The 24,322-nt window shown below is 31.2% G+C and overlaps 2 protein-coding genes across 7 annotated transcripts in view; one reads left to right on the top strand and one right to left on the bottom strand.

Annotated features, from left to right (window-relative positions):
- LOC111049574 (dynein light chain 1, cytoplasmic) overlaps positions 1–22,057 on the bottom strand; it is a 27,135-nt gene extending 5,078 nt beyond the window's left edge. Inside the window, exons 1-2 of the mRNA XM_022335686.2 lie at positions 21,823–22,057; positions 5,313–5,433 (exon numbers count right to left, since the gene is read on the bottom strand). Of these exons, the coding sequence (XP_022191378.1) occupies positions 5,313–5,420 (108 nt within the window). The 5' untranslated portion in view covers positions 5,421–5,433; positions 21,823–22,057. The remainder of the gene's footprint in view (positions 1–5,312; positions 5,434–21,822) is intronic.
- Positions 22,058–24,322, top strand: part of LOC111049573 (polymerase delta-interacting protein 2) — a 22,424-nt gene continuing 20,159 nt past the window's right edge. Inside the window, exons 1-2 of one of the 6 annotated variants that reach the window (XM_039442910.1) lie at positions 22,058–22,215; positions 24,112–24,267. In XM_039442910.1, the coding sequence (XP_039298844.1) occupies positions 22,139–22,215; positions 24,112–24,267 (233 nt within the window). In that variant the 5' untranslated portion in view covers positions 22,058–22,138. Of the gene's footprint in view, positions 22,216–23,496; positions 23,718–24,111; positions 24,268–24,322 lie in introns of those variants that run through there. The other 5 variants (XM_039442908.1, XM_039442911.1, XM_022335685.2 and 2 more) reach the window with 5 other exon arrangements.

Below are 24,322 nucleotides of genomic sequence, written 5' to 3'. Positions count from 1 at the left end.
TTCAAAAACATCGAACATCTTGAAAATGTATCTTTCCATCAACGTTGTAGACAGTTGCAGCCAGACCTGATAACAGCGCTCACACTCACATTCCGGGACGACACGTCACGGTACGATAGGACAGAAAGCTGTTTCATTTCCATAAAAATTCAGCATATAATGAATATTCAAACGTGTTGCTTCTTAAGGTGCGTACAGATATACGCGCCGCGAACATGAGCAATTCACTTTTAATCAGCTGAATATATCTGTATTTTTACAGCAACGGTGTAAGATATAGATATAAAAAGCTTGGCATCAGCTGACTATATCTGTATTTTTACAGAAACGGTATAAGATATAGATATAAAAAGCTTGGCATCAGCTGATTAAAAGTGAATTGCTCATGTTCGCGGCGCGTATATCTGTATGCACCTATACAGTTACAACAAACGTTCTTCCAACACTCTCATACAGGCCTTACCACCTATAGTGAAGTCCAAGTTATAATGGCAGTGGAGAAAGTTAGAAGAACAGCGTTGCCGATTCATGTTTTGCCACTCCCTTCTATTAAGAATAGCTGATAACAGGATATCTGATGCAATATCAGCTGTTTATTTTTGTTTAAAATAATCAATTATAATTTAAATTCGTCAAGAACTTATAGTTTTCATTGATAATTAATAATGAATTAAATATTTTGTTAATCAATTATATTTTCTACATTGATAAAAACGATTTGACAGATAACAGGATATCTGATGTAATATCAGCTGTTTATTTTCGTTAAAAATAATCAATTATAATTTATTCGTCAAGAGCTTATATTTTTCATTGATTTAATAATGAATTAAATATTTTGTTAATAAATTATATTTCTACATTGATAAAAACGATTTGACAGACCTAGAAAGGATAGCACTATCTGCTTTGTCGAATGATGGACAAGGATAGAAACACCAATGTTAATAAATACTGCCATTATAACGTGGACCTCACAATAGTAAACCTGCAAAAATGAGCTACCAAGTTTGTAGGAACGTCCCTTTTATGTATAATTTCATCTCCACAATTTAAGGCCCAGTTTCTAGAACACTTATAAAATCTAATGGACCATTAAACCTATGATCCATTACTTATAAGTGTCCTAGAAACAGACACCAACACAATTGAAGATAAATTGACATCTGCGATTGCACACCGTAATAAAATTGTATTACCGAGTCGTGACATATATCCGATTTTTCAATTTCCATATAAAACGCGTAATAAATGGGAGTACGGTACAATTTGATTACTAGAAAGGATCGAGCGACTAAGTTACTAAAATCGCATTACTTCAACACAATGCTTTCAATGATTACATCTCATGTAGGCCTATCTTACAGTATGAATTGAGATACGCAAAATACAGAAATAATTTTCAAGAGCATTTCTCATAAGGCTGCGCCTGGATAGATAGATTTTATTCATCAATTGATGCCAGGCTAGTCGCCTATGGATCGATGAATAAATAGTTGAAATCGATTTTTCACTTAAGTAAATCGATTATTTGTTTTTTTTTTATTTATAATTTCTACAAAGTAGCACTGATTGGGAGAGAAAAACTAAGGATACTCCTTGTACTATTTCTCTCCCAAATTTAGATAACAAGTGACTACCAGCGTCACATAGCTTCACCAAAAACAACTACTAGGACTATCGGCTTCAGTTAACACTCACATTTGCAACATAGACACCCTATACACTGTCTATTATTAGTGTGTTGTTGGGAGTGTAAGAAGGGCACAGTATGAGAGACTACCAGCGTCACATAGCTTCAATTTCACTTTTCTAAAATTTAGTCCATTTTCACTAAAAAACAACAAAAACTAAGAATTTTAAATTTTGACGGTTGAAACAGAATAAAAAACAAAAATATCACAGTCAAATCACCATTAATTGGAACATTTTTGCGTTATTTGACAAAATTTAGAACCAGAAAAAACACAACTCACTATTCAGTACATTTATTATTTTACTATTCATCTAGTGAAATAGATACTAAAAAACCTACTTTATGAAAATAATTAAGGACTGAAAATTTTGTGAAGTGAACAACTACAAGACTTGACCTATTTCAGACTATGTGTGACTCATGTGGGAGAGAAATAGCACAAGGTTACCTCATTTTTTTCTCCCTATCATTTTGATGATGTACTAAGTGTATGAATTAATAAAGAATAACGATGAGAATAAATCGTCTCACAATAACAAAATCAATTGAAAGAAAAGATGACAAATCTAATAAACAAAATGCAGATTCAGATGAGCTACAGCATGCACATAATCTCAACAAACCTAAGACTTGATCGAACTATATTTTGAATCCATAGACTACAATACAATAGAAAATACATAATATATCACAATATTGAATATATCATCTGGGGCACGTTTCATAAAAGCTTTGTAATACAGAGCCTGCATTAAGGTATATTGAAATAAAAGATCTGTAATATTTGTTTCATGAAAAATATTCTTAAATGCTTAAATCACATGTGAAATGACCCCTGTGTTACGAGTCATCTTGGTATTTATCCATAAGGAAACATTAAAAAGTCATCTTGGTATTTATCTATAAGGAAACACTACAAAGTCATCTTGGTATTTATCCATAAGGAAACACTACAATATTGTCTAAAAATATTGGTATTTCTAGTGAGCACCCCGGACTGGAGAACAAGTTCACTGATAAACGTCAGCTGTTCTATTGAAAACATTGGAAAGTCAAGATAAAATAGTTCAAGTTGCGTTGAGTTATTAATTGATCAATAACATTTACTTCATCTCTAGAGGTGAAGTCTATGCAATCATAAATATTTCAACTGAATAATTAATACTAACGTACTTGTAAAACGTTTATTATGCTTTAAACAATAAAATTCTATCCAATATACAGGTCCTGTAATACAGACCACTCTTTATAAAAGAAATTACTGTATGTCATCTAAAATGTTTCTGTAGCACGGGTGAATCGCCTGTTAATTGTTTTACAATAGTAGAAATTCTTGAAACACAATGAATTGTAATCTTAACTTGACTGTATAACTCTTCAAAAATGTTTCTGTAATACATATTAATCACCTGTAAATTGTTTTACAGTAGTAGAAAATTTTATGAATAACACAATAAATTGTAATCTTAAATAATAACACAAGTAAGTTACCAGTAATAAAAGGCCGGCATGTTTTATGAGATAGGCTTCTGGTATATAAATAGTTGACCTAAGATGGAGTGAAAAAATCGAGTGCAAAACAAGTGTTTTTAAAGGATTGGGGATTTTTTGTAGGAACATTTTTCAGGAACAGATGATCTGTTTTTGAGAGTTGTTCACATATTCGGTAAATGCGAAAGAGTGCCATTAATACATCTATATTTAATTTAATATTAAATATGGACAAATGTATTGGTTGCCTTGTCGCCAATCCATCTTTGAAAAACAAGATTATTCTCTACAATCAAATCCTGAAACCAATTTGGGTGTATGGGATTCAACTATGGGGATGTGCCTGTCAAAGTAACATCAATATGATACAAAAATTTCAAAATAAAGTATTGAGGAATATGGTGAACGCTCCTTGGTAGATCAGAAGCAATGACTTGCATAGAGATCTACGTATTCCATTTGTGTCCAGTGAGATAAGTCGATTTACCATGCGGCATGAGTCGAGACTTCATCATCATGTCAACCCTGAGGCAAGTCAACTAGTAAAGAACGAAGATCTCACCAGGAGGCTGAGGAGAATAAAGCCTTTCGAAGTTCTAGTTTAAAATCAATTTGTGATAATGTACGCAGACTATATAATTTTTACTGTTCTCATAATCTCAAACTACTTGGGCTATCAATGCATGAACTGAAGTTTTATAGTTTCTCAGAGTGAAATGAAAATTAAAGGTTAGTCTGTGAGACTAGTTTTAATGACAATCAACATAAAAAAATTGATACATCTGTTATCCGTAAATTGCGAATAAACGAAATATTTTATAATAATCCTTTAATCTAGTTCTAAGATCACAAGCAATGTATCGCAGTGAAACATTTTTCAATATTGATGGAAATGGAATTAAAGAAACTATAAGAAGAGTTAAAAGACGGATTCTTAGAACCTGCATAAACAAAAAACATGTAGTTAACAACCAGTTCAGACTCCTTCCAAGAGAACAGATTTATAGAGAAATCGAACCAATAACTGACGCAATGCGCAAAAAGAGAATTTCTTTCTTTGGACATATTCTTAGAACCCCAGCGAATTGTTAAGAATACTTATTGGTAAATTCATGAGAGTGAAAACAGACAGAGCCACAATTCCTTGGCTTGTGGAAATAAAAAAAAGACATATCAGAACTAAATTCAACTATTGACGATGTCAAAAATCGTACAAAGATCTATAGGGAAACGATAACTGACAGAAAGAGGATCTTATCTATAAAAACAATTAGGAGAAGGCAACAGGTTTGTTCAGATGAATTGAGAAAAGAAAGATCTGACAGAATGAAAAGGTACTGGGAAGAAAGGAAGAGAATTGAAGCGAATAAACGAAGAGAGAGGATTAACCAGAGACTACAGATCCTATGTGGTCATAAAATTGAAAAAACCTTTTCCTACAGTTACCTTGAAAAGTGACCATTCCTGCACTGATTACAGAACACCAAAGAATCACTTTTCCGCTCTAGTGCGCAAAGTATTACTTTGCGTACTCTTAATACTTTGCGTATTATCTTGCAGCCATCCCAATCAGCTGTCGACATTGTTGGCGTGTATTTTGAATGCGAATTTGTTCTATCTATATTTTTTCTGATTTTCAAATAAATAAAAATGAGAACTCATTAAATTATACATTTTGAATATTATTAATTATTCATTATTTCAAATAATATTTTTTCATTCATAAATTGATTGGTTGAAAAATTGTTTAGAAGTTAAGATTTACTCAAAATTATTCAAATTTTCAAATTAATTGGAATAATTTAATTTTTAATTTGAATCAATTATCGATTATTAATTTTCAATTGGATTATCAAGTTTAAAATAAATTAAAGTTGTTATTAATAACAAAACTTTTGACGGATTTCAGCCATAATCAACCACTTCTCATATTCAATGGTAACTGTAGGAGAAATTTAATGTGAAATAAGTGCGCAAAGTTCCTCTGCTGCACTCAAGAAACCATTCCGCCCTCGCATACGGCTCGTGCGTAAACGTTTCTTTCGGTGCAGCAAACTGTCACTTTGCGCACTAGTTGCACAAATAACTATTAATCTAGTAATCTGAAATAATCAATGAATATTACCTTTTCGATGTTGTACTTTTCTAACGCTTGTGTCGCGCAGTCCACAGCATCCTGCTGCATCTCCTCTGACATGTCCGCATTTTTGATTACAGCCTTCCTGTCCGACATCTTGTTGTTGATTCTGTTCAAAACAGACGAAAAACCATCAGAAGAGAAGCCAATAATTCCACACATTTTGAGGTCAAGTTTTATAGACTCGTAAGTTTTATAGTCAAATTATAAACGATTCGCAAGCTAGACTCGAATTATATACGATTCTCAAGCACTCTTTGGATGCCAAGCAGCCAATGACTAATGAGAAGCTCCCAAAATGTATAAACTGTACTGAAACTGATTACTGAAAAGTAAATACTGATTCAGATAAGGGCATAGAGAAAGTATAGCATAAGAAGATATCCCATGGTATAGAGAGTTCATGTTTCATAAGTAAATAGATGATTAGCCATATTTTACAAGATAAGGGCATTGAGAAAGTATAGCGTAATAGATATCCATCCCATGGTATAGGGTGTTTGTGTATCAAACTTCACTGTTCATTCAAGCTGATAGACCTAGTAGTTGTTTTTGGTGTAGATATGTGACGCTGGTTGTCTCTCATATTGTGTCATTCTCAACTTTTACCCGGCCAAAACAGTAGGCTAATAATTGACAGAAACAAATGATGTTAACAAACAATTTATGTTAAGATACTATAATTAATGTTAACAATTAGGGCCGGTTTCCGAGCTCGGGATTTAGCTAAGTTCTAGACATTAAACAGCTGGAGTCAGAAAATTAGCTTTCCAAAACGGGGCGTAGTCGAAGTTTTTATAACAGTAGTCACAGTTTTTATTTCCTCATTTCTATAATTGGAAACGTTTTTCCTTGACGAAATTAAACGTTTTTTAAATCATTCAAAATAGCTGAAACTTTACACTATTTTCTCTTTATTTTATTTTGTGTTTAATTTTCTAGTTTTTTTTTTTAAATCTAATTCAAACATGTCATGTTAACAATGACTTTGACAATGACTACGACTACGCCCCGTTTCGAAAGCCAATTCTCTGACTCCAGCTGTTTAAAGTCTAGGACTTAGCTAAATCCCGAGCTCGGAAACCGGCCCAAATTTAATTGTTGAGAAACAATTAAATTTAACAAATATCGGCTTGAAATTTGGAACATGAACGACCTACAACATGGGATATCTTCTTATGCTATCTTTTCTCTATTATTTAATTACAAGTTAATTCTGATGGGAATAAGTATTCGCGTCTAATAGACAACAAGTGTCAAGTATTTCTTCTACTTATTTATTTAGTTCATTTACACATGCACAAAATCAAAACAATGATTGGAAGGGAAACAACAAGATTAAACTATTACTCCCCCAAATTTAGATAATTGATAAGCCAGTTTATGCAACTGTATTCAACAGTATTTACTTGATTTTCAGAGCACAATCTGGGGCCTATTGCATGAGAAAATAGACTAATAATATTAGTGATCAACTGGTTATTAAAATAGGAAATCACTAGAATATTAGCTTGTATTTTCTCATACAACGTGTGCCCTGGTAGTGTTTCGCTATTGATCCTTAGCCATTGCATATAGTTTGATATCATTCGAATCGAATTTGGTTAAAAAACGCAAGTGAAAAGTGAATACGCTTTTATGCACTTTAGCCAGCAACAGAATCCAATTTTAGAATCTGCTTGCTAGACAAACCACCCTTACTTTGATATCATTCTTACCAATAATCGTATATAAGCACGGCCCTCTAAAAAATTACATTTCATAAGTGTGGAGATGTTAAAACAGGGATATTTAAAGTTAAGAGGAGGTGTGATATTCAAATGAAAATAAAGATTGCAGGAAAATACAAATAAATAACAATTAAACTGTTGATAATGACATCTGAGAGAAGAAATGTCAATTTACAACACATATATTAATACTAAATCTAGTGTAATAAATAATATCACTACAACACATACCAAGTATAAATTCTATATTGAAAACACAAATTTAAATTGCCAACCACTATAATGATTATTTTTTATAATAATAATAAAAGTGATTGATAATTTAAATTTGTGTTTTCATTATGGAAAAGTACCACAACATCACTCACAACACAACTGTAAGGTTAAACTAAATGTTAATGTTATCTAAATTTGGGTTATTGGTGTCTAATTGGATTAAGTCTATTATTTTATCTCTGTTTAATTTTGCTGCTTTATAAATATGGAATCTTCTTTGACATTCAGTTTTTGACTTTATTATCATAATTAAGTATTTTCATATTGGAATTATATCTGTAAAATTATGGCCTGAATCTATCAAGTGTTCAGCAAATGCCGACTTTTGTGTATAATTTTTAGATTTTAGTGCTTGGATATGTTCTCGAAACCTGATATGGAAATTTCTAACGATTGTCCGATACCAATTTGTCGCAATCACTACATTTAAGTTCATAGATTCCAGATTTTTTAAACTTATCTTGCTGTACATTTAAATTTGATTTCTTTTTTATCAGTTCGAATGCATTATTTGTTGTCCTATAACCAAGAATGAATTTATTTTTTGTAAAGGGTTTCTTATAGCTTTATTAAAATTGTGTTATATGGAACACAAATTTAATATTTTTCTTATTTCCTACATTCCTTGATTATTTTGAGTTTATTCTGTATTAATTTTCCTTTTTGTTTGTAAATCATTCTATCAATAGTTTTTGTATTATATCCATTTGTTATTGCCATATATTTTATTATTTTCTTCTCTTTTTAATTCTGTTGTTTCTCTCCCAATCATTGCTCTGATTTTGTACATGTGTAAATTAACTAAATAAATAAGTAGAAGAAAAACACTTGTAGTCTACTAGAAGCGAATACTTATTCCCATCAGAATTCACTTGTAATTAAATAATAGAGAAAAAATAGCATAAGAAGATACCCCATGTTGTAGGTCGGTCATGTTCCAAATTTCAAGCCGATGATTGGTTAAATTCAATTGTTTCTCAACATAAATGGCCGGTTTCCGAGCTCGGCATTTGGCTAAGTTCTAGTTTTTTAATAGTATATTTCGCACCTAGGGCCGAAAATGAGACTTTTGTGGCTCGAAATCGGTTTTCAAGAAAAGATTGAGAGCCGGAAAAACATTTTTGCCCATGGTGAGAACGTTATTTTCGCCACACAAAAAATAAACAATATATATATGAGAATAATTGTCTATTATAAGCACTTCCGAAAGCAAAAGTGGAAGGTCATAGCTCTAGCAAATCTGAGATAATCTGAATATCAAGAAATTGTCCAAGTATTTTATTTTTTATTCTGATTTGTCTAAATAACCTAAAAGATTATGTTCAATTATGTAAGAGGTTGAGTTTATACTTTTTATTCTTCCAAATGACAATAAGATGATATTATTATAACTGTTTTAATTATTGAATGATAAACACAAATAAGGGAAAGTTTTTGATCAGCTGTTTTAGCACACTTGAAATTTGGCCAATCTGAATGTCAACGGAAGTTTAGGTTAAAAGTTCTATCCTACTCTGAAAATCGAATTATTTGAATAGTTTATAATATATATCTTATCTGTATTTTATTCATCCAAATAAAATGATAGTATATTATTACAGAATACTTTATCGAATTCTGGAAGCATAAAATGATTCTGTTTATCCATGTTCCGTGATAAACGCTGTACTAGGAGGTTTGAGGTTAGATTCTTATTATACTCTGAAAATTGAATTTGAATAGTTTATAATATCTCATTTGTATTTCATTCATCCAAATAAAATGATAGTATATTATTACAGAATACTTTATCGAATTCTGGAAGCATAAAATGATTCTGTTTATCCATGTTCCGTGATAAACGCTGTACTAGGAGGTTTGAGGTTAGATTCTTATTATACTCTGAAAATTGAATTTGAATAGTTTATAATATCTCATTTGTATTTCATTCATCCAAATAAAATGATAGTATATTATTACAGAATACTTTATCGAATTCTGGAAGCATAAAATGATTCTGTTTATCCATGTTCCGTGATAAACGCTGTACTAGGAGGTTTGAGGTTAGATTCTTATTATACTCTGAAAATTGAATTTGAATAGTTTATAATATCTCATTTGTATTTCATTCATCCAAATAAAATGATAGTATATTATTACAGAATACTTTATCGAATTCTGGAAGCATAAAATGATTCTGTTTATCCATGTTCCGTGATAAACGCTGTACTAGGAGGTTTGAGGTTAGATTCTTATTATACTCTGAAAATTGAATTTGAATAGTTTATAATATCTCATTTGTATTTCATTCATCCAAATAAAATGATAGTATATTATTACAGAATACTTTATCGAATTCTGGAAGCATAAAATGATTCTGTTTATCCATGTTCCGTGATAAACGCTGTACTAGGAGGTTTGAGGTTAGATTCTTATTATACTCTGAAAATTGAATTTGAATAGTTTATAATATCTCATTTGTATTTCATTCATCCAAATAAAATGATAGTATATTATTACAGAATACTTTATCGAATTCTGGAAGCATAAAATGATTCTGTTTATCCATGTTCCGTGATAAACGCTGTACTAGGAGGTTTGAGGTTAGATTCTTATTATACTCTGAAAATTGAATTTGAATAGTTTATAATATCTCATTTGTATTTCATTCATCCAAATAAAATGATAGTATATTATTACAGAATACTTTATCGAATTCTGGAAGCATAAAATGATTCTGTTTATCCATGTTCCGTGATAAACGCTGTACTAGGAGGTTTGAGGTTAGATTCTTATTATACTCTGAAAATTGAATTTGAATAGTTTATAATATCTCATTTGTATTTCATTCATCCAAATAAAATGATAGTATATTATTACAGAATACTTTATCGAATTCTGGAAGCATAAAATGATTCTGTTTATCCATGTTCCGTGATAAACGCTGTACTAGGAGGTTTGAGGTTAGATTCTTATTATACTCTGAAAATTGAATTTGAATAGTTTATAATATCTCATTTGTATTTCATTCATCCAAATAAAATGATAGTATATTATTACAGAATACTTTATCGAATTCTGGAAGCATAAAATGATTCTGTTTATCCATGTTCCGTGATAAACGCTGTACTAGGAGGTTTGAGGTTAGATTCTTATTATACTCTGAAAATTGAATTTGAATAGTTTATAATATCTCATTTGTATTTCATTCATCCAAATAAAATGATAGTATATTATTACAGAATACTTTATCGAATTCTGGAAGCATAAAATGATTCTGTTTATCCATGTTCCGTGATAAACGCTGTACTAGGAGGTTTGAGGTTAGATTCTTATTATACTCTGAAAATTGAATTTGAATAGTTTATAATATCTCATTTGTATTTCATTCATCCAAATAAAATGATAGTATATTATTACAGAATACTTTATCGAATTCTGGAAGCATAAAATGATTCTGTTTATCCATGTTCCGTGATAAACGCTGTACTAGGAGGTTTGAGGTTAGATTCTTATTATACTCTGAAAATTGAATTTGAATAGTTTATAATATCTCATTTGTATTTCATTCATCCAAATAAAATGATAGTATATTATTACAGAATACTTTATCGAATTCTGGAAGCATAAAATGATTCTGTTTATCCATGTTCCGTGATAAACGCTGTACTAGGAGGTTTGAGGTTAGATTCTTATTATACTCTGAAAATTGAATTTGAATAGTTTATAATATCTCATTTGTATTTCATTCATCCAAATAAAATGATAGTATATTATTACAGAATACTTTATCGAATTCTGGAAGCATAAAATGATTCTGTTTATATTTTGGAAAATAGAACCAGTTAAGAGTAGAATAAAAAATGGATTATACATAAAGAAATGGACGGGAAACATTGAAACAATATTGCAGTAAGCCTTTCTTGTCTCCTCGTGGATTCAATAGAAGAATAGCCGTCACTCATTTAGAGTGGTCCACTTTATAATGGCAGTGGAGAAAGATAGGAGATAGCGTTGCTAATTCTCTATCTTGCCACTGCCTTCAATAATAGCTGATACCGGAATATCTGATGTAATATGAACTGTTCAAAATAATCGATTATATTTTATTTGTCAAGAGAATATATTTTTCAATGATTAAATAACAAATTTTCATAATTCAGATCAAATATTTTGTTAGTAAATTATATTTCTACATTGTTAAAAACGATCTGGCAACGATACGGAACTAGAAGAGTATAGTGCTATCTGCTTTGTCGAATGATAGACAAGGATATCAACACCAATGTTAATCAAATACTGCCATTATAGGGTGGACATCATTAAAGCTTCAAAAAAGTTCAGAATACTTTTAAAATAATCTGTTGAATGTAAAACATATGAAAAAATTTATTCATATATCATTAAATGATAAATTTTATCATTACCAAATTTATCCTTAATCTTTCAACAGATCTCAGATTTACAATTAAGAATGATAAATTTTATCATAAATGATAAATTTATCATTTATAAATAAATGATAAATGATAAATTTTATCATTACCAAATTTATCCTTCATCTTTCAACAGATCTCAGATTACAATTAAGAATACTTGGGAGGGTGATTAGTCCAAGACTTGTGCTTGGGTATGTAATAGTTGATGATGAGAAAATTAATAATGTATCTAGACATGCTTGAATTGAGCATTTACTGTACCAATTTTAAAATGAATAAAATATCCTCACATGATGTATGATACTTCATCCTAAATGAACAGAGGTTGATGTCATACTCTTTTAATAAATTAACTGATACTGGTTGAAAAATTATAAAATATATTGATAGTCATCTATTTCATTATCCATGACGAACTGAAGTAATAATTCTTTTGTGAACTTACTTCTTACTTTGTTACTCACTTTGCTTTTAAATGAAACCAATAAACCAGTAAATTTTACAACATAGGTTAGGTACGGTATAATGGATTTATGGATTGTTTCGATTTATTGCACTGCTTGATAAGCAGGGTGTTGTGTTATCGACATCTTCAACTGTACTAGTGAAGATTAGGATATGGTATTGTGCCTTTCTTGTTTGATAATCAAGTTAAGCATGGCTAATAACTTGAGTCAGACATAATGTATCTAGACATGCTTGAATTACAAACATGATTGATCTAAAGGATTTATTAGAAGAGTTTTGGTGAGAATAAATTCCTGAGGGATGTTCATGTCACTTGAAAATGGCATCAATGTCCGAAACATGTTGTGATTAAATAATTCATAAAGGGTACTGAGATTTTTATTTTTCTTTCTATTCCTGAAGGATGACTTGTTTTTTATAAGCCACACAACGATATCGTGAAGGCAGTGTTAATCGAATGCTGCATTATGATTGGCCAGATTATTTATTGAACACAAATAAATGTATACGATAATTATCGTGAAATTGAAAGAAAAATATTGCTGGACTGGAGTAAGAAAAATTTAAATAGCAAATTAAAGTTATTGAATTATCTATCGTAAAATATTTCAGAGGACAGAGTTAGGTCAATGGAACTATTCTAGAACGAGAAGATTGCATGTTTGAGCAGTCCAAATCAATGCTCTGACAGTGACTTTTAAAAATAAACTGTTGCAAAACTGAAAAATTATTTATATTTATTTATTCACAGACAATACATACAATCCAATTAATGGATGTCTAGGTGAATGGATTACACATTTGATGAAATATTTATTCGATAGAATCATATGAAAAGGCTCACTGACAAAGTCCATTACGAGGATTATCAATCATATATGATAACATAAGAAAAGGAAAACAAGATAGTATTAATAGACAATATTTACTGCTATACTTGAGGTTGAGACAGCATAACTTTCACCCACCATTATCTACCATTGGCATATCGGTACTATAACGAGGTCCACAATATAAAGGCAGTACTTGATTGACATTGGTGTTTCTATCCTTGTCTATCATTCGACAGAGCAGATAGCGTTATCCTTTTCTAGCTCAGCAACTTTGCCATATAGGTTTTCAACAATGTAGAAATATTAAAACAACAGAATATCCATTCTGAATTATGGAAATTTATGATTAAATCCCTGAAAAATAGTTTTTTCTTGGGCGAATAAATTATGATTGATTACTTTAAACAAGAATATTACATTAGATATATCGGTATCCTCTATAGAAGGCAGTGGCAAGGCAGAGAATCGGAAATTCTCCTATCTTTGGTAGAGAGTTAGTTGGAAGAATACTTCGAATATTCTTCCCAAAGAATGGACATTGATATGTCCAAAGCTCCGCCAATTTATGTAGATGCATAACAATATCATCTATTTTATCTATAGTTATCACAAATCGTTTTTATTTTCATATTATATACAGCTCAATAATTATTTTCTCAATTTATAATTTGTAAATTCATCCATAATTTTGCTGTATTTTAAGCTATTGTATATAAGTGTATAAGCCAGTATATTTTGTAATCTACATAAATAAAGTACTCAATCAATCAATCTTTCACCACTTCCATTATAACGTGGACCTCACTATACAAATTGCGCAATTAGAATAGTCGAATTTACTAATTAAAATAAATACAATCATTCCTTTCCATTTTGTAAGTTAGAATATTTATTTTATCAATCTGTATTATTTTATGGCAAATAAATGAACTTGAATTTCCCTTACTTTTACAACTACTAACCAATTTTTTTTCAATTTCTTTTCAACCAAATACTCCTGAATTTCAACAGAGTTCAAATCAAGGTATTCTCATTGTATTGAATTGAAGGTAGTTATAAATTTTCATGAAATCAATGCCTTTGAATCAAGTTCAAACTGTGGAAGAATGAATTTAAATGACCTCAAATCAATTTCGAAGTTTCACAGAGTTGGGGATTTAATTATTCTCCTATTTGATTGAGCCCTTTCTGAAGTTCTGACAACCACACGAGTTGAAATTGCCTGACAAGTTCTATACACGCGCCAGCACTTAGTCAAATAATATCGAGTGGTTATTAATCACTCCCACACTATGCTACAAACAGATTCTCGGGTTCGAGAACCAACTTCGCAAAGGTCTGATTAGTTTGCTAGTTGAGCTGAGCTAGACAATACTTTATTTATTTTCATTTACACAATCAAATAAATGATTGGAGAGAATCAAAAGATTATGCAGATATGATATTATCCAGGTCTTAATATCCGATGCCAGTCGGTCCATTGTGCCGAGGATAACACCAGTATCAACAAAATAGCAGACGGTTAATTGGAGAGAATAGATAATCCTCCACCAATCAATACAGCAACAGTCTGCAGCTCAGTCAGCTAATTTACAACCCGGAAAACCCAGAATTCGTGTTATGTACGAATGAAATCCGTATAGATTGGAATATAATTTACAAGTATAAAACATTGGGAATACGTATTCGATAAAATATACAATTGACATCTGAATATATCAATAATATCAAACTTAAAAATTGAACTACCTAAATTATACTACATTGTAGGTATTTTTCCTCCTTCCTTTCTTTCTTTCTTTTCAGTACACCTCACCACCATGAAGCCTGTTTTTGTATTATATTGGAGATTTATTTTTGATTGTGATTTTTGTATTTTGATTTATTTCATGTATATTACAGTAGAACTCTAATTATCCGAACTCTGACTATCCGAATCACCGATTATACGACTCACTTTTAGGAAAAAATACCTGACCTGGCTGCCCGAAAACGGATGAAGACCGCAAAACAGTTTACATTGACGGAGATGTTTAAAAAACAATTATTTTTATTTCTAAACTTGTACATAAGTACATTTTATTTATATTTCAAACATGTGAAAATATCATGTTTTTTCATTTTATTCAATAAAAAATAGTGCAATATCAAAACATAGCTTTTTTCTCTCCGATGGCAATTTTTTGAAAAAATCTACGATTATCCGAATGGGTCCCGGTCCCCATTAATTCGGATGATTGGAGTTCTACTGTATGTTGAATTTTCCTCCTTCCTTTCTTTCTTTTCAGCACACCCCACACCATGAATCCTGTTTTTGTATTTTATTAGAAATTTATTTTTGATTGTGATTTTTCGTATTTAGATTTCTTTTATGTATATTATTTTGATTTGAATAAAATTAATGATTGATTATAAATACATAGGAATGTATTTACTTGCATAGAGCAATTGGAATACGTATTCGATATAACATACAATTGACATCTGAATGTATCAATAATATGCAAGTAAAAAACTGAAATACCTAAACTACACTTCACTATAAATGTAGTGTACTGGACTAATTTATAACAATCCACTACAACCTGACTCTACTACCACCAACTGAATTTCAACTACATTATAAATATTCATTTGATAAAACATACAATTGATATCTGTAGCAAAAAACTAAACTACCTGTAATAAACAAGTGAAACCACACCAACTAAAGTAATGCAGCCACATCCAGCAATAAAAAACTCACACAAGTAAATAAACAGCTAGTGATAAAGAGCTAACAAATCTGAAGAATGTGATTTTCTTTGGAGATTCATAAATATGGAGATTTAATATGAATAAAATTAACTTATATCATCACGCTTATATTGAGTAGAAGATAAGATATTTTATAATAACAATTATTATTATGCACATCCATGTTCTTCAAAGGATTAAGGCAGCTAAATAAAAACACTAGATATTGTCAGAGAGGAGTTAGTAATCTATGATAATGGGCCATATGAATAAAGTTGAGCATTTGCGTATACTTTTAAAATATGGAGCATATGCTTCATTTTCTATGAATAAACGTGAGCTCATAAAAAAAAATTGTTTGAGCATATGCTCAAAAGTGTATGAATAAACTAGAGCAAATGCTTCAAAAAAAGTGAGTCTAGTCTGGAGCAGTTTTTCACCTTTTGCTCAGTAAAATGACTCAACTAATTCGAGTAAGAGGAAACTCTGCCAGATACGATCACAACCAATAGTTGAGGAGTATAAAACTCTTTTTAGATTTAACCATGATATAATATCGCCATTATTCCTACAAAAGAATAAATACAAAAGATACCTATCCGATATAAATATAGCCATCACAGAATAGGAAATAGGCATTTAAGAAAATGAGAGTGTAGACGATTATAAGAAGGATATTGAGATTATAAGATTATGCTGAAAATTATTATAGATGACATTTTTCACGCAATTATTTCAAAATGTATTATTCAATTAACCTAAAACTTAATTCATGAATAGAGAACAGAGCAGACGACGCAAACACAAGCGGTGTCTATACTTGCATATTTAGCGCTAACGTGAGCTATAAAAACAAAGTAAGGCCACAAAGGCGAATCAGCTGATGAAAAATCTTTTAAAATACGTGAGCATTTGCTCTAGAGTTCAGGAGCATAAGGCAAGAGTATAAGGTAAAGCTTATTCATATAAAAATGAGCAAATGCTTATGCTTCTACCTAATGCTCATGAGCAAAACCTTATGCTCCATGCTCATGAGCATATGCTTTGGTTTTATTCATATGGCCCATTGTCTAGCCAGATTTATTAAAAATCGAGATACAAGTTTCAGTTATTACACCATTATTAATATCTGGTACACTCTTTGCCACAGATTACCAGAGAATGGTGATCTGTGACAAAGAGTTTACCAGAGATTAATAATGGTGTAACAACCGAAACCACGATTTTTGATAAATCTTTGGTTAGCAAATCTAATCTTTTACTCAGTATGGATAACTACCACAAAATCACTTAAATATCAACTACTAACAAAATATCAAGGCAACATTTTAGTTTTGAATCACCTCAAATTTGAGAATATTTCAGTTCTGAGTTAATATTAGATTCATTCAACAAAAATTGAAACAAATATCGATGAATTTTCAGTTTCCTTCAAAGTCATGATTAAGTTTTCTCGAAATTATTAAGAAAGTTTTATCTTATCTCTATAATTTAAATGTGAGCTCAAATGACAGCGAGTACAATCATAGAGGAACGACAGCATAATACCTAACCTAATATAGGTGTTTTACAAAACTTCCAACAAGCAATTCTCATCGTTACTTCATCTCTCTCCATCTTCAGGGAGAGAGTTACTAGGAAGGATATATTGATTATTCTTTCCGAAGAATGGACATTGACAAGTACAAAGCTCCGCCAATTTATGTAGATGCATAACAATATTATCTTGCTTTCAGGGGTTTTATATCATATACAGTCCAATAATTATTTTCTTAGTTTATATTATTTAAATTCATCAAAAACTTTTCTGTATTGTAAGCTACTGTATATGAGTGTATAAGCCGGTATATATTGTAATCTACATAAATAAAGTACTCATCAATTTTCTCAATGAAACACCTTGATTTTGGTTCGGTTGGAAATAATCGAAATAAAAGACAAATTATTCATCTTTGAAAGAATGTGGAATTGAAATCCAATAGGACTTTGACAGATTCAGATTTTTAAAGTATAATGCAGTTAATACTTTTCTCCAGATGAGTTTATAAATATTAGACAGTACTTCAGTCATAACTCCGCCTAATGAAAAGTATTTTCATTTTCATTCTCAGATAAGCATTAAAACTTGGAAAAAATTGTGGGTAACTTTATTCAGTCTTAAAATTGATAAGAGATAAGCAATGAGGTTTGTGACACATTAAGGATGATTTATAGTAAACTACTTGAAATAAGGCGTGGTGAAAATTGCACTTTCCATGCTGAAAAGATATCTAAACAATAAAGATAATCATCAAGAAACCATACATCTGTGCCATAGGAAAATACTTTTGATTTATCTGACCAATAATGTGACACTGATAACAGAATCCAACTAGAGTCACATGAGATAATTTACTCTCAGAAGAACGTGCTGATTGCTGTATTCCAGAGATCCATTAACATTATGGAATTGAGTTAAAGAAACGGAAATAATTACTGAGGATGCAATAACAGTTTAATAACTTAGATTTGATGACGCGTGTGGTGGTGACACATTCAATGAAACTATCGTTAAGTACGAATATTAAAAATCAGATTACTGAAGTGATAAGGTTTTGCATTTTAATCGTCAATTTTTCATCAAAGAAACTGTAAAGAACTGAATCACTCAGCTACAAGGAGTGGCAAAATTTTAAATTTATGTATAAAACTCCATACGTATGACAATAATTTCTGGAAAATTTAGAGGGGGAATTGAAATATTCTAGCTTTGAGGCGTATCAATATATTCTTTATTCAGTTATACAATAAGTAGGCCTATATTATAAAAGTGATAGGGAGAGGAAAAGTAAGGTAACCTTGTGCTATTCCTCTCCCAAATTTAGATAACACATAGTCCGAAATAGATCAAGTCTTGTAGTTTTTCAATTCACAAAATTTTCAGTTCTCAAGTAGGCTATATTCACAAAGTAGATTTTCAGATTTAGATGCTTCAAAACTAAACATGGAAGAATATTTCACATCATTATAACTAAAATAGGAAATATAGGCTACACATATTAAAAATATAATTTTGAAGAATTACCGAAAAACAAACTCAATTCTAAAATCACAGCTGAACATGAATAATGATTATTGTGGTGATATTAAAGAGTGATTATTATATAATATATTTATCTCTATACTTTCGTGTTTCATATCATTCAGGGGTTTACCAGTCTAGTCACAAATTCTCGGAGATGAACAAACTTACAAACACATAAACCCAATCGTATTATTCTCTCTTAGGGAGATGCCACACCAGGCACAACACGACACAATTGGATGGGGAAATGCACTGTATTTATAGAAAACATGGGGATACGTCTGGTGTGATATGGTCTAAATAATTCAATTATTTGCATTCTCTTTTCACTCTAGTGAAGTAATTTTTAATATTCGTAATTTATGATAGTCTCACACTCCCAAATCACTAAATAGGAGCGGTTCGTTTGTGACCATCTTGGTGTAATATCACCCTACACACACATAGATTTTTGAACGTACGATTTTTTGCCGTACGATTTTTGAACGTACGATTTTTTGCCGTCCTTATGAATTCTATTCAACAGATGATGTTTGACTTGAGTATTATTTTCCATTTTTATCCATAAAATGTACAATAGCTCATAAAATATTTAGCATTCTATAATTAGAACGTTTTCTTCACCATAATTATTAGCCTCCTCCTTCTAATCCTCACCCCCTCCCTTACTCCTCCTTACTTTCCTCTACCATATCCTCCATTATTCATACAGTAGTAAACGCTTGATCCCGTCAACAACGAATTATAGAGGTTCTACTCTATTTCATTGTGGATTAAAGATAAATCTAATAACAGTTATAAGACAGAATAGGAGTTTGAGACCGTTGTAACAATCAACACATGAGCTGCTATTCATCTAGCCTATTTGAATTGTTTTCTATTTGCATTACTTGCTTTTGGGAAGTGATTGTTTTCATAGTAGCGCTGATAGACTATAAATAAGAGGAATCAAGCTCCATGCTTCTGCTCCTCCCGTTGTTGGGTGACCACTGAAAGATAAAACTCCTCTACCATTACTATTAATGGGTTAAAAATCGCTACCGAGTGGTTCGTAACCCACCTAAAACTATACGCCAATGTGCTCATATGGTCAAATAATATTCACAAGTGCGATTAAATATATATTGTTAATTATATTTCAAAATTGTTGAATCACGATATGGTAACGTTGTGGAGCTAGAAAAGAATAGCGCTATCTGTTTAGTGGAATAATAATAAGTCAAATAATATTCATAATTGTGATTAAATATATATTGTTAATTATATTTCTAAATTGTTGAATCACCATATGGTAACGTTGCGGAGCTAGAAAAGAATAGCGCTATATGTTTAGTGGAATAATAATGAGTCAAATAATATTCAAAATTGCAATTAAATATATATTGTTAATTATATTTCTAAATTGTCGATTTATATATTTCTAAATTTTTACCACGATATGGTAACGTTGCGGAGCTAGAAAAGAATAGCGCTTTTTGTTTAGTGGAATGATAGCAACACCAATGTTAATTAATTAATGCCATTATAACGTGATTCTCATCATAAATACTGAGCTCTAATTCCTCTGGATCTATCCTTGAACCTTGAATCTCTAGAACAACTTGATGCATCTTAGAACAACCACTAACATCAAATTTCTATTGATAAACGAACATTCTGTAATAGCTGACCAGCAAGTGCACACTAAAGATCCTTTGACACCTATAAGGTCCACGTTTTATGATGGGAATATTTGATTGAAATCGGTGTTTTCATCCATGTCTATCATTCGACTGTAGAGTTGATGCTGGGAAGTCAACAAATTTTAATAAATGCAGCACCATTTAAACCAGGGTAATCAGTTTCGAGCATCTCCGTAGCACCCAACCTGATCATTTGTTAGTAGATATAAAGGTGGAAAAAACAGGAGATTCGCCACTTTCATGGACATAAATAACCCAAAGAATTATGGCAAATGAAATGTACTTATCCCAAAGCAAATATAATTGAGATTGAGGTTGTTTGACATGATTTCTACTTATTGCGCAATAGAAGAAATTGAAGAGGAAAATTCATTTAGAGAGCCTCAAAAGTAGTTTCTCAGAGATAACTTTTCATTTAACCGAAGAAAATGTTACAGAAATGAATTGTAATTCAAAACAGCATCAACCAAGAATTACAGTATGTTCATCATAATAGCAATCAATAATCTTAACACTGCAAAAATAGATGACATTTAATTTTTTGTAATAATTTCAATGACGAACACTGACAACAGCAAGAAGTAAAAGGGAAAGCAGTAAAAAATCTTCAAATATTTTTTTGGCTAAGCTAGGAAAATTAATTTGTTGATAAACCAAATATATTTCCCAATATAGTAAGAATTTATCATTGTCAATTCTCCATTATAAATCACATTCATAAAACTACCGAACACAAGTCCAGATTGTTACTGGAAAAACTACTAACAGTTGTCTAAATATAAACTCCAGGCTAGGTTCAATACCGTACGGCCAAGCAAATAATGACAGCTATCCGGAATCACGATAAGAGGCTTTTACATTTAAAATATACATAGAATATCACTGTTTATCCAAATAAGAGTCATAAAAAATGCAATAATATCAATAAGAGATCATTACATCGATGACTAAAAATTAATCTCCTACTCAACCTTGCAACTCCCAAACCAACAGCTACAAAAACATCCAGACCGGAAGCCATGTCGGTGGAATCCAGAATCAGCATTATAGAAATTGATACAAAATAAACTATGGAGAATCGATAAAGCTCATCTTACATGCAAGCAAAGGTAAGCATTCGTGATATTGGGCTCCAAAAAGATAACATCCATATCGAAATACAGACATAACCCTACAGTAGTACCCAGCACTCAATGGTACGACATCAGATATTAAATACTAAGTCAGCAGAGAACAATTTACCAAATCGGCAAACATTGAAATTTAATAAGAATTATGAAAATTGACTTACTGTTGAAGGAGTAGTATCAGATACTAAAGGATCCGAAAATGTCTTGCTAGACGCTAACCAAAATCAGTCCAACCAACAACCCGCCTGTTTGCTGTTCCACTCAAGAGTATCCTGTCTGTGCCTGTGCCTGAATGTCGGCTCTTCTAGCAGGGGTTTCTATCAGGCGCGTATATCTTCCCATAATGCACCATACCCAATAGGTCTGGGATAAGCTTGTCTGCATAGCTACCAATGGAGAAAAATTTCATTTTGATTTTGCAGAGAATATATTGTTGATTGGAATATTGATTTTAATCACATTACCAGGATAGCAAATATGACGGGATATAGTCGAATATTCACAATATTTATTTTTACTCATCAACGAAATACAATGCGAATGAAGATTTTACAGTAAGAAAATATTTTCATGCATACATTGCAAATTATAATGTAGGCCTACTCCAAACTAGATAATAAAAGTTTTATCTTAATCATTATCATTAATCACATTTCAATATTCGACTTTTAAGCTTCAAATATTTTCTTTTTTAATTCCCAACAATAATATCCTTAATATTCCTTGAATCTTGAATTGATGAAAATTGGTTGTACACACTGGCCTGGCCGGCTTGTTGAATGGCATATTATCGTACCGTATGTATGAGCATACTTGGCACACCTCGGTCAATTCCCTCGAAGATATCCCTCACAGATATTATTATAAGAATATTAATAGCATTTACTATACCAATTTTAAAATGAATGAAATATCCTCACATGATGTATGATACTTCATCCTAAATGAACAGAGGTTGATGTCATACCGTACCTACTCTTTTAATAAATTAACTGATACTGGTTGAAAAATTATAAAATATATTGATACTCATCTATTTCATTATCCATGACGAACTGAAAGTAATAATTCTTTTGTGAACTTACTTCTTACTTTGTTACTCACTTTGCTTTTAAATGAAACCAATAAACCAGTAAATGTTACAACATAGGTTAGGTACGGTATAATGGATTTATGGATTGTTTCGATTTATTACACTGCTTGATAAGCAGGGTGGTATGTTATCGACATCTTCAACTGTACTAGTGAAGATTGGGATATGGTATTGTGCCTTTCTTGTTTGATTATCAAGTTAAGCATGGCTAATAACTTGAGTCAGGCGCGGATCCAGGACTTTCACCTGTGGGGTGGAGGGGTGATTGAGGTTCCCTCAGCGAAACCCCCCCCCCCCGTTCGACACCCCTAACCAGAAAATTGTTGGATTTTTTTCTTGAAAACAGCTTCTTTTTTTAATGCAGGAGGGGGTGATCGCACCTTTCACCCCTCACTGGATCCGCGCCTGACATGAGTGGTTAAAATTAATTACACTCAGGACTGAGGGTGCGCTTAGATATTCGTGATAGATTGAAATGCAATTTGATGATCTTCATTTTAAACACACTTTGTTTTGGAATGCATCTTGAATAAAAAAAATTCCTGTTCCATATAACAGTATAAATACAAAATATAACCATTAAGATAATCCATTTTATATAGTGATTACGCATTTAATATAGACCTATACTGTTATCTTCAGTATGTATTTGAATGTAATATTTTATTATATTCAGTGATTCGAGCATTTGAGTGATTGCTCGAACTCGAGTGATTGCTCGAGCTCGAGTGTTGTGAATCGGTCTTGAGATTATCAACAAAAACAACAACGGCGAACGACCGATCGGTAAACCAAAACGAAAACTCTGGACTATAACAAACTAGCCTAGTGCAATTCAGTTGTGATTCAATTTAAATAAATTTGAATTATGCGATTTCTAATAAAGCGATTAACTTTCAGTTGTGCTAGTAACTGTAGTCGCTCCTTATTTCATCATAATGCTATGAATAGTAGGTGCGTTCAGTAAGTAATAGAATTGACTGTACCTTGATTACAAGGTTATGTCATAACTTTGACATGATAATACTTTGAAATTATTGATTTAAATTAGTATTATGATTTTAGTAAATTGTTATTTCGACTGATGTTTACTTGTTTTAGTCTAATAAATTCTAAGAACTGTTAATCTATTTATTCTTGTATTGGTTTATAAGTTGTTTTTTATCAGTAATCAAGATATACGTTATTCTATGATTGTCTTGATTAGTTTTCATGGTCATTTGTTTTGAGGCCAAAATATGGGTGAATATAATGATGAAATGTATACATTTTCATATTGTGATTTGAATATTCATGCTATTGAATACCTTACCTTATTTATGATGGTATGCTCAACATGATAATTGTTTGATTACAGACTGGCTGAAGTTGGCAGGTTGAACACCCCAAAGAACCAGGGGAAATATGATACTGGTCAATTATTTCTTCACAGAGTTTTTGGATATCGAGGTGTTATCCTTTTCCCATGGCTGGCAAGAGTTTACGACAGAGATATACCAAATAAACGAGAGAGGTTTGTTTCCTAGGCCTAAATTATTAATAGAATAATCTTAAGATCTTCTAGTGTA

This window comes from Nilaparvata lugens, chromosome X (genome assembly GCF_014356525.2).
Source record: "Nilaparvata lugens isolate BPH chromosome X, ASM1435652v1, whole genome shotgun sequence".
In the NCBI taxonomy this organism is placed as follows: Eukaryota; Metazoa; Arthropoda; class Insecta; order Hemiptera; family Delphacidae; genus Nilaparvata; species Nilaparvata lugens.
This window is presented reverse-complemented; position numbering and strand designations above follow the sequence as displayed.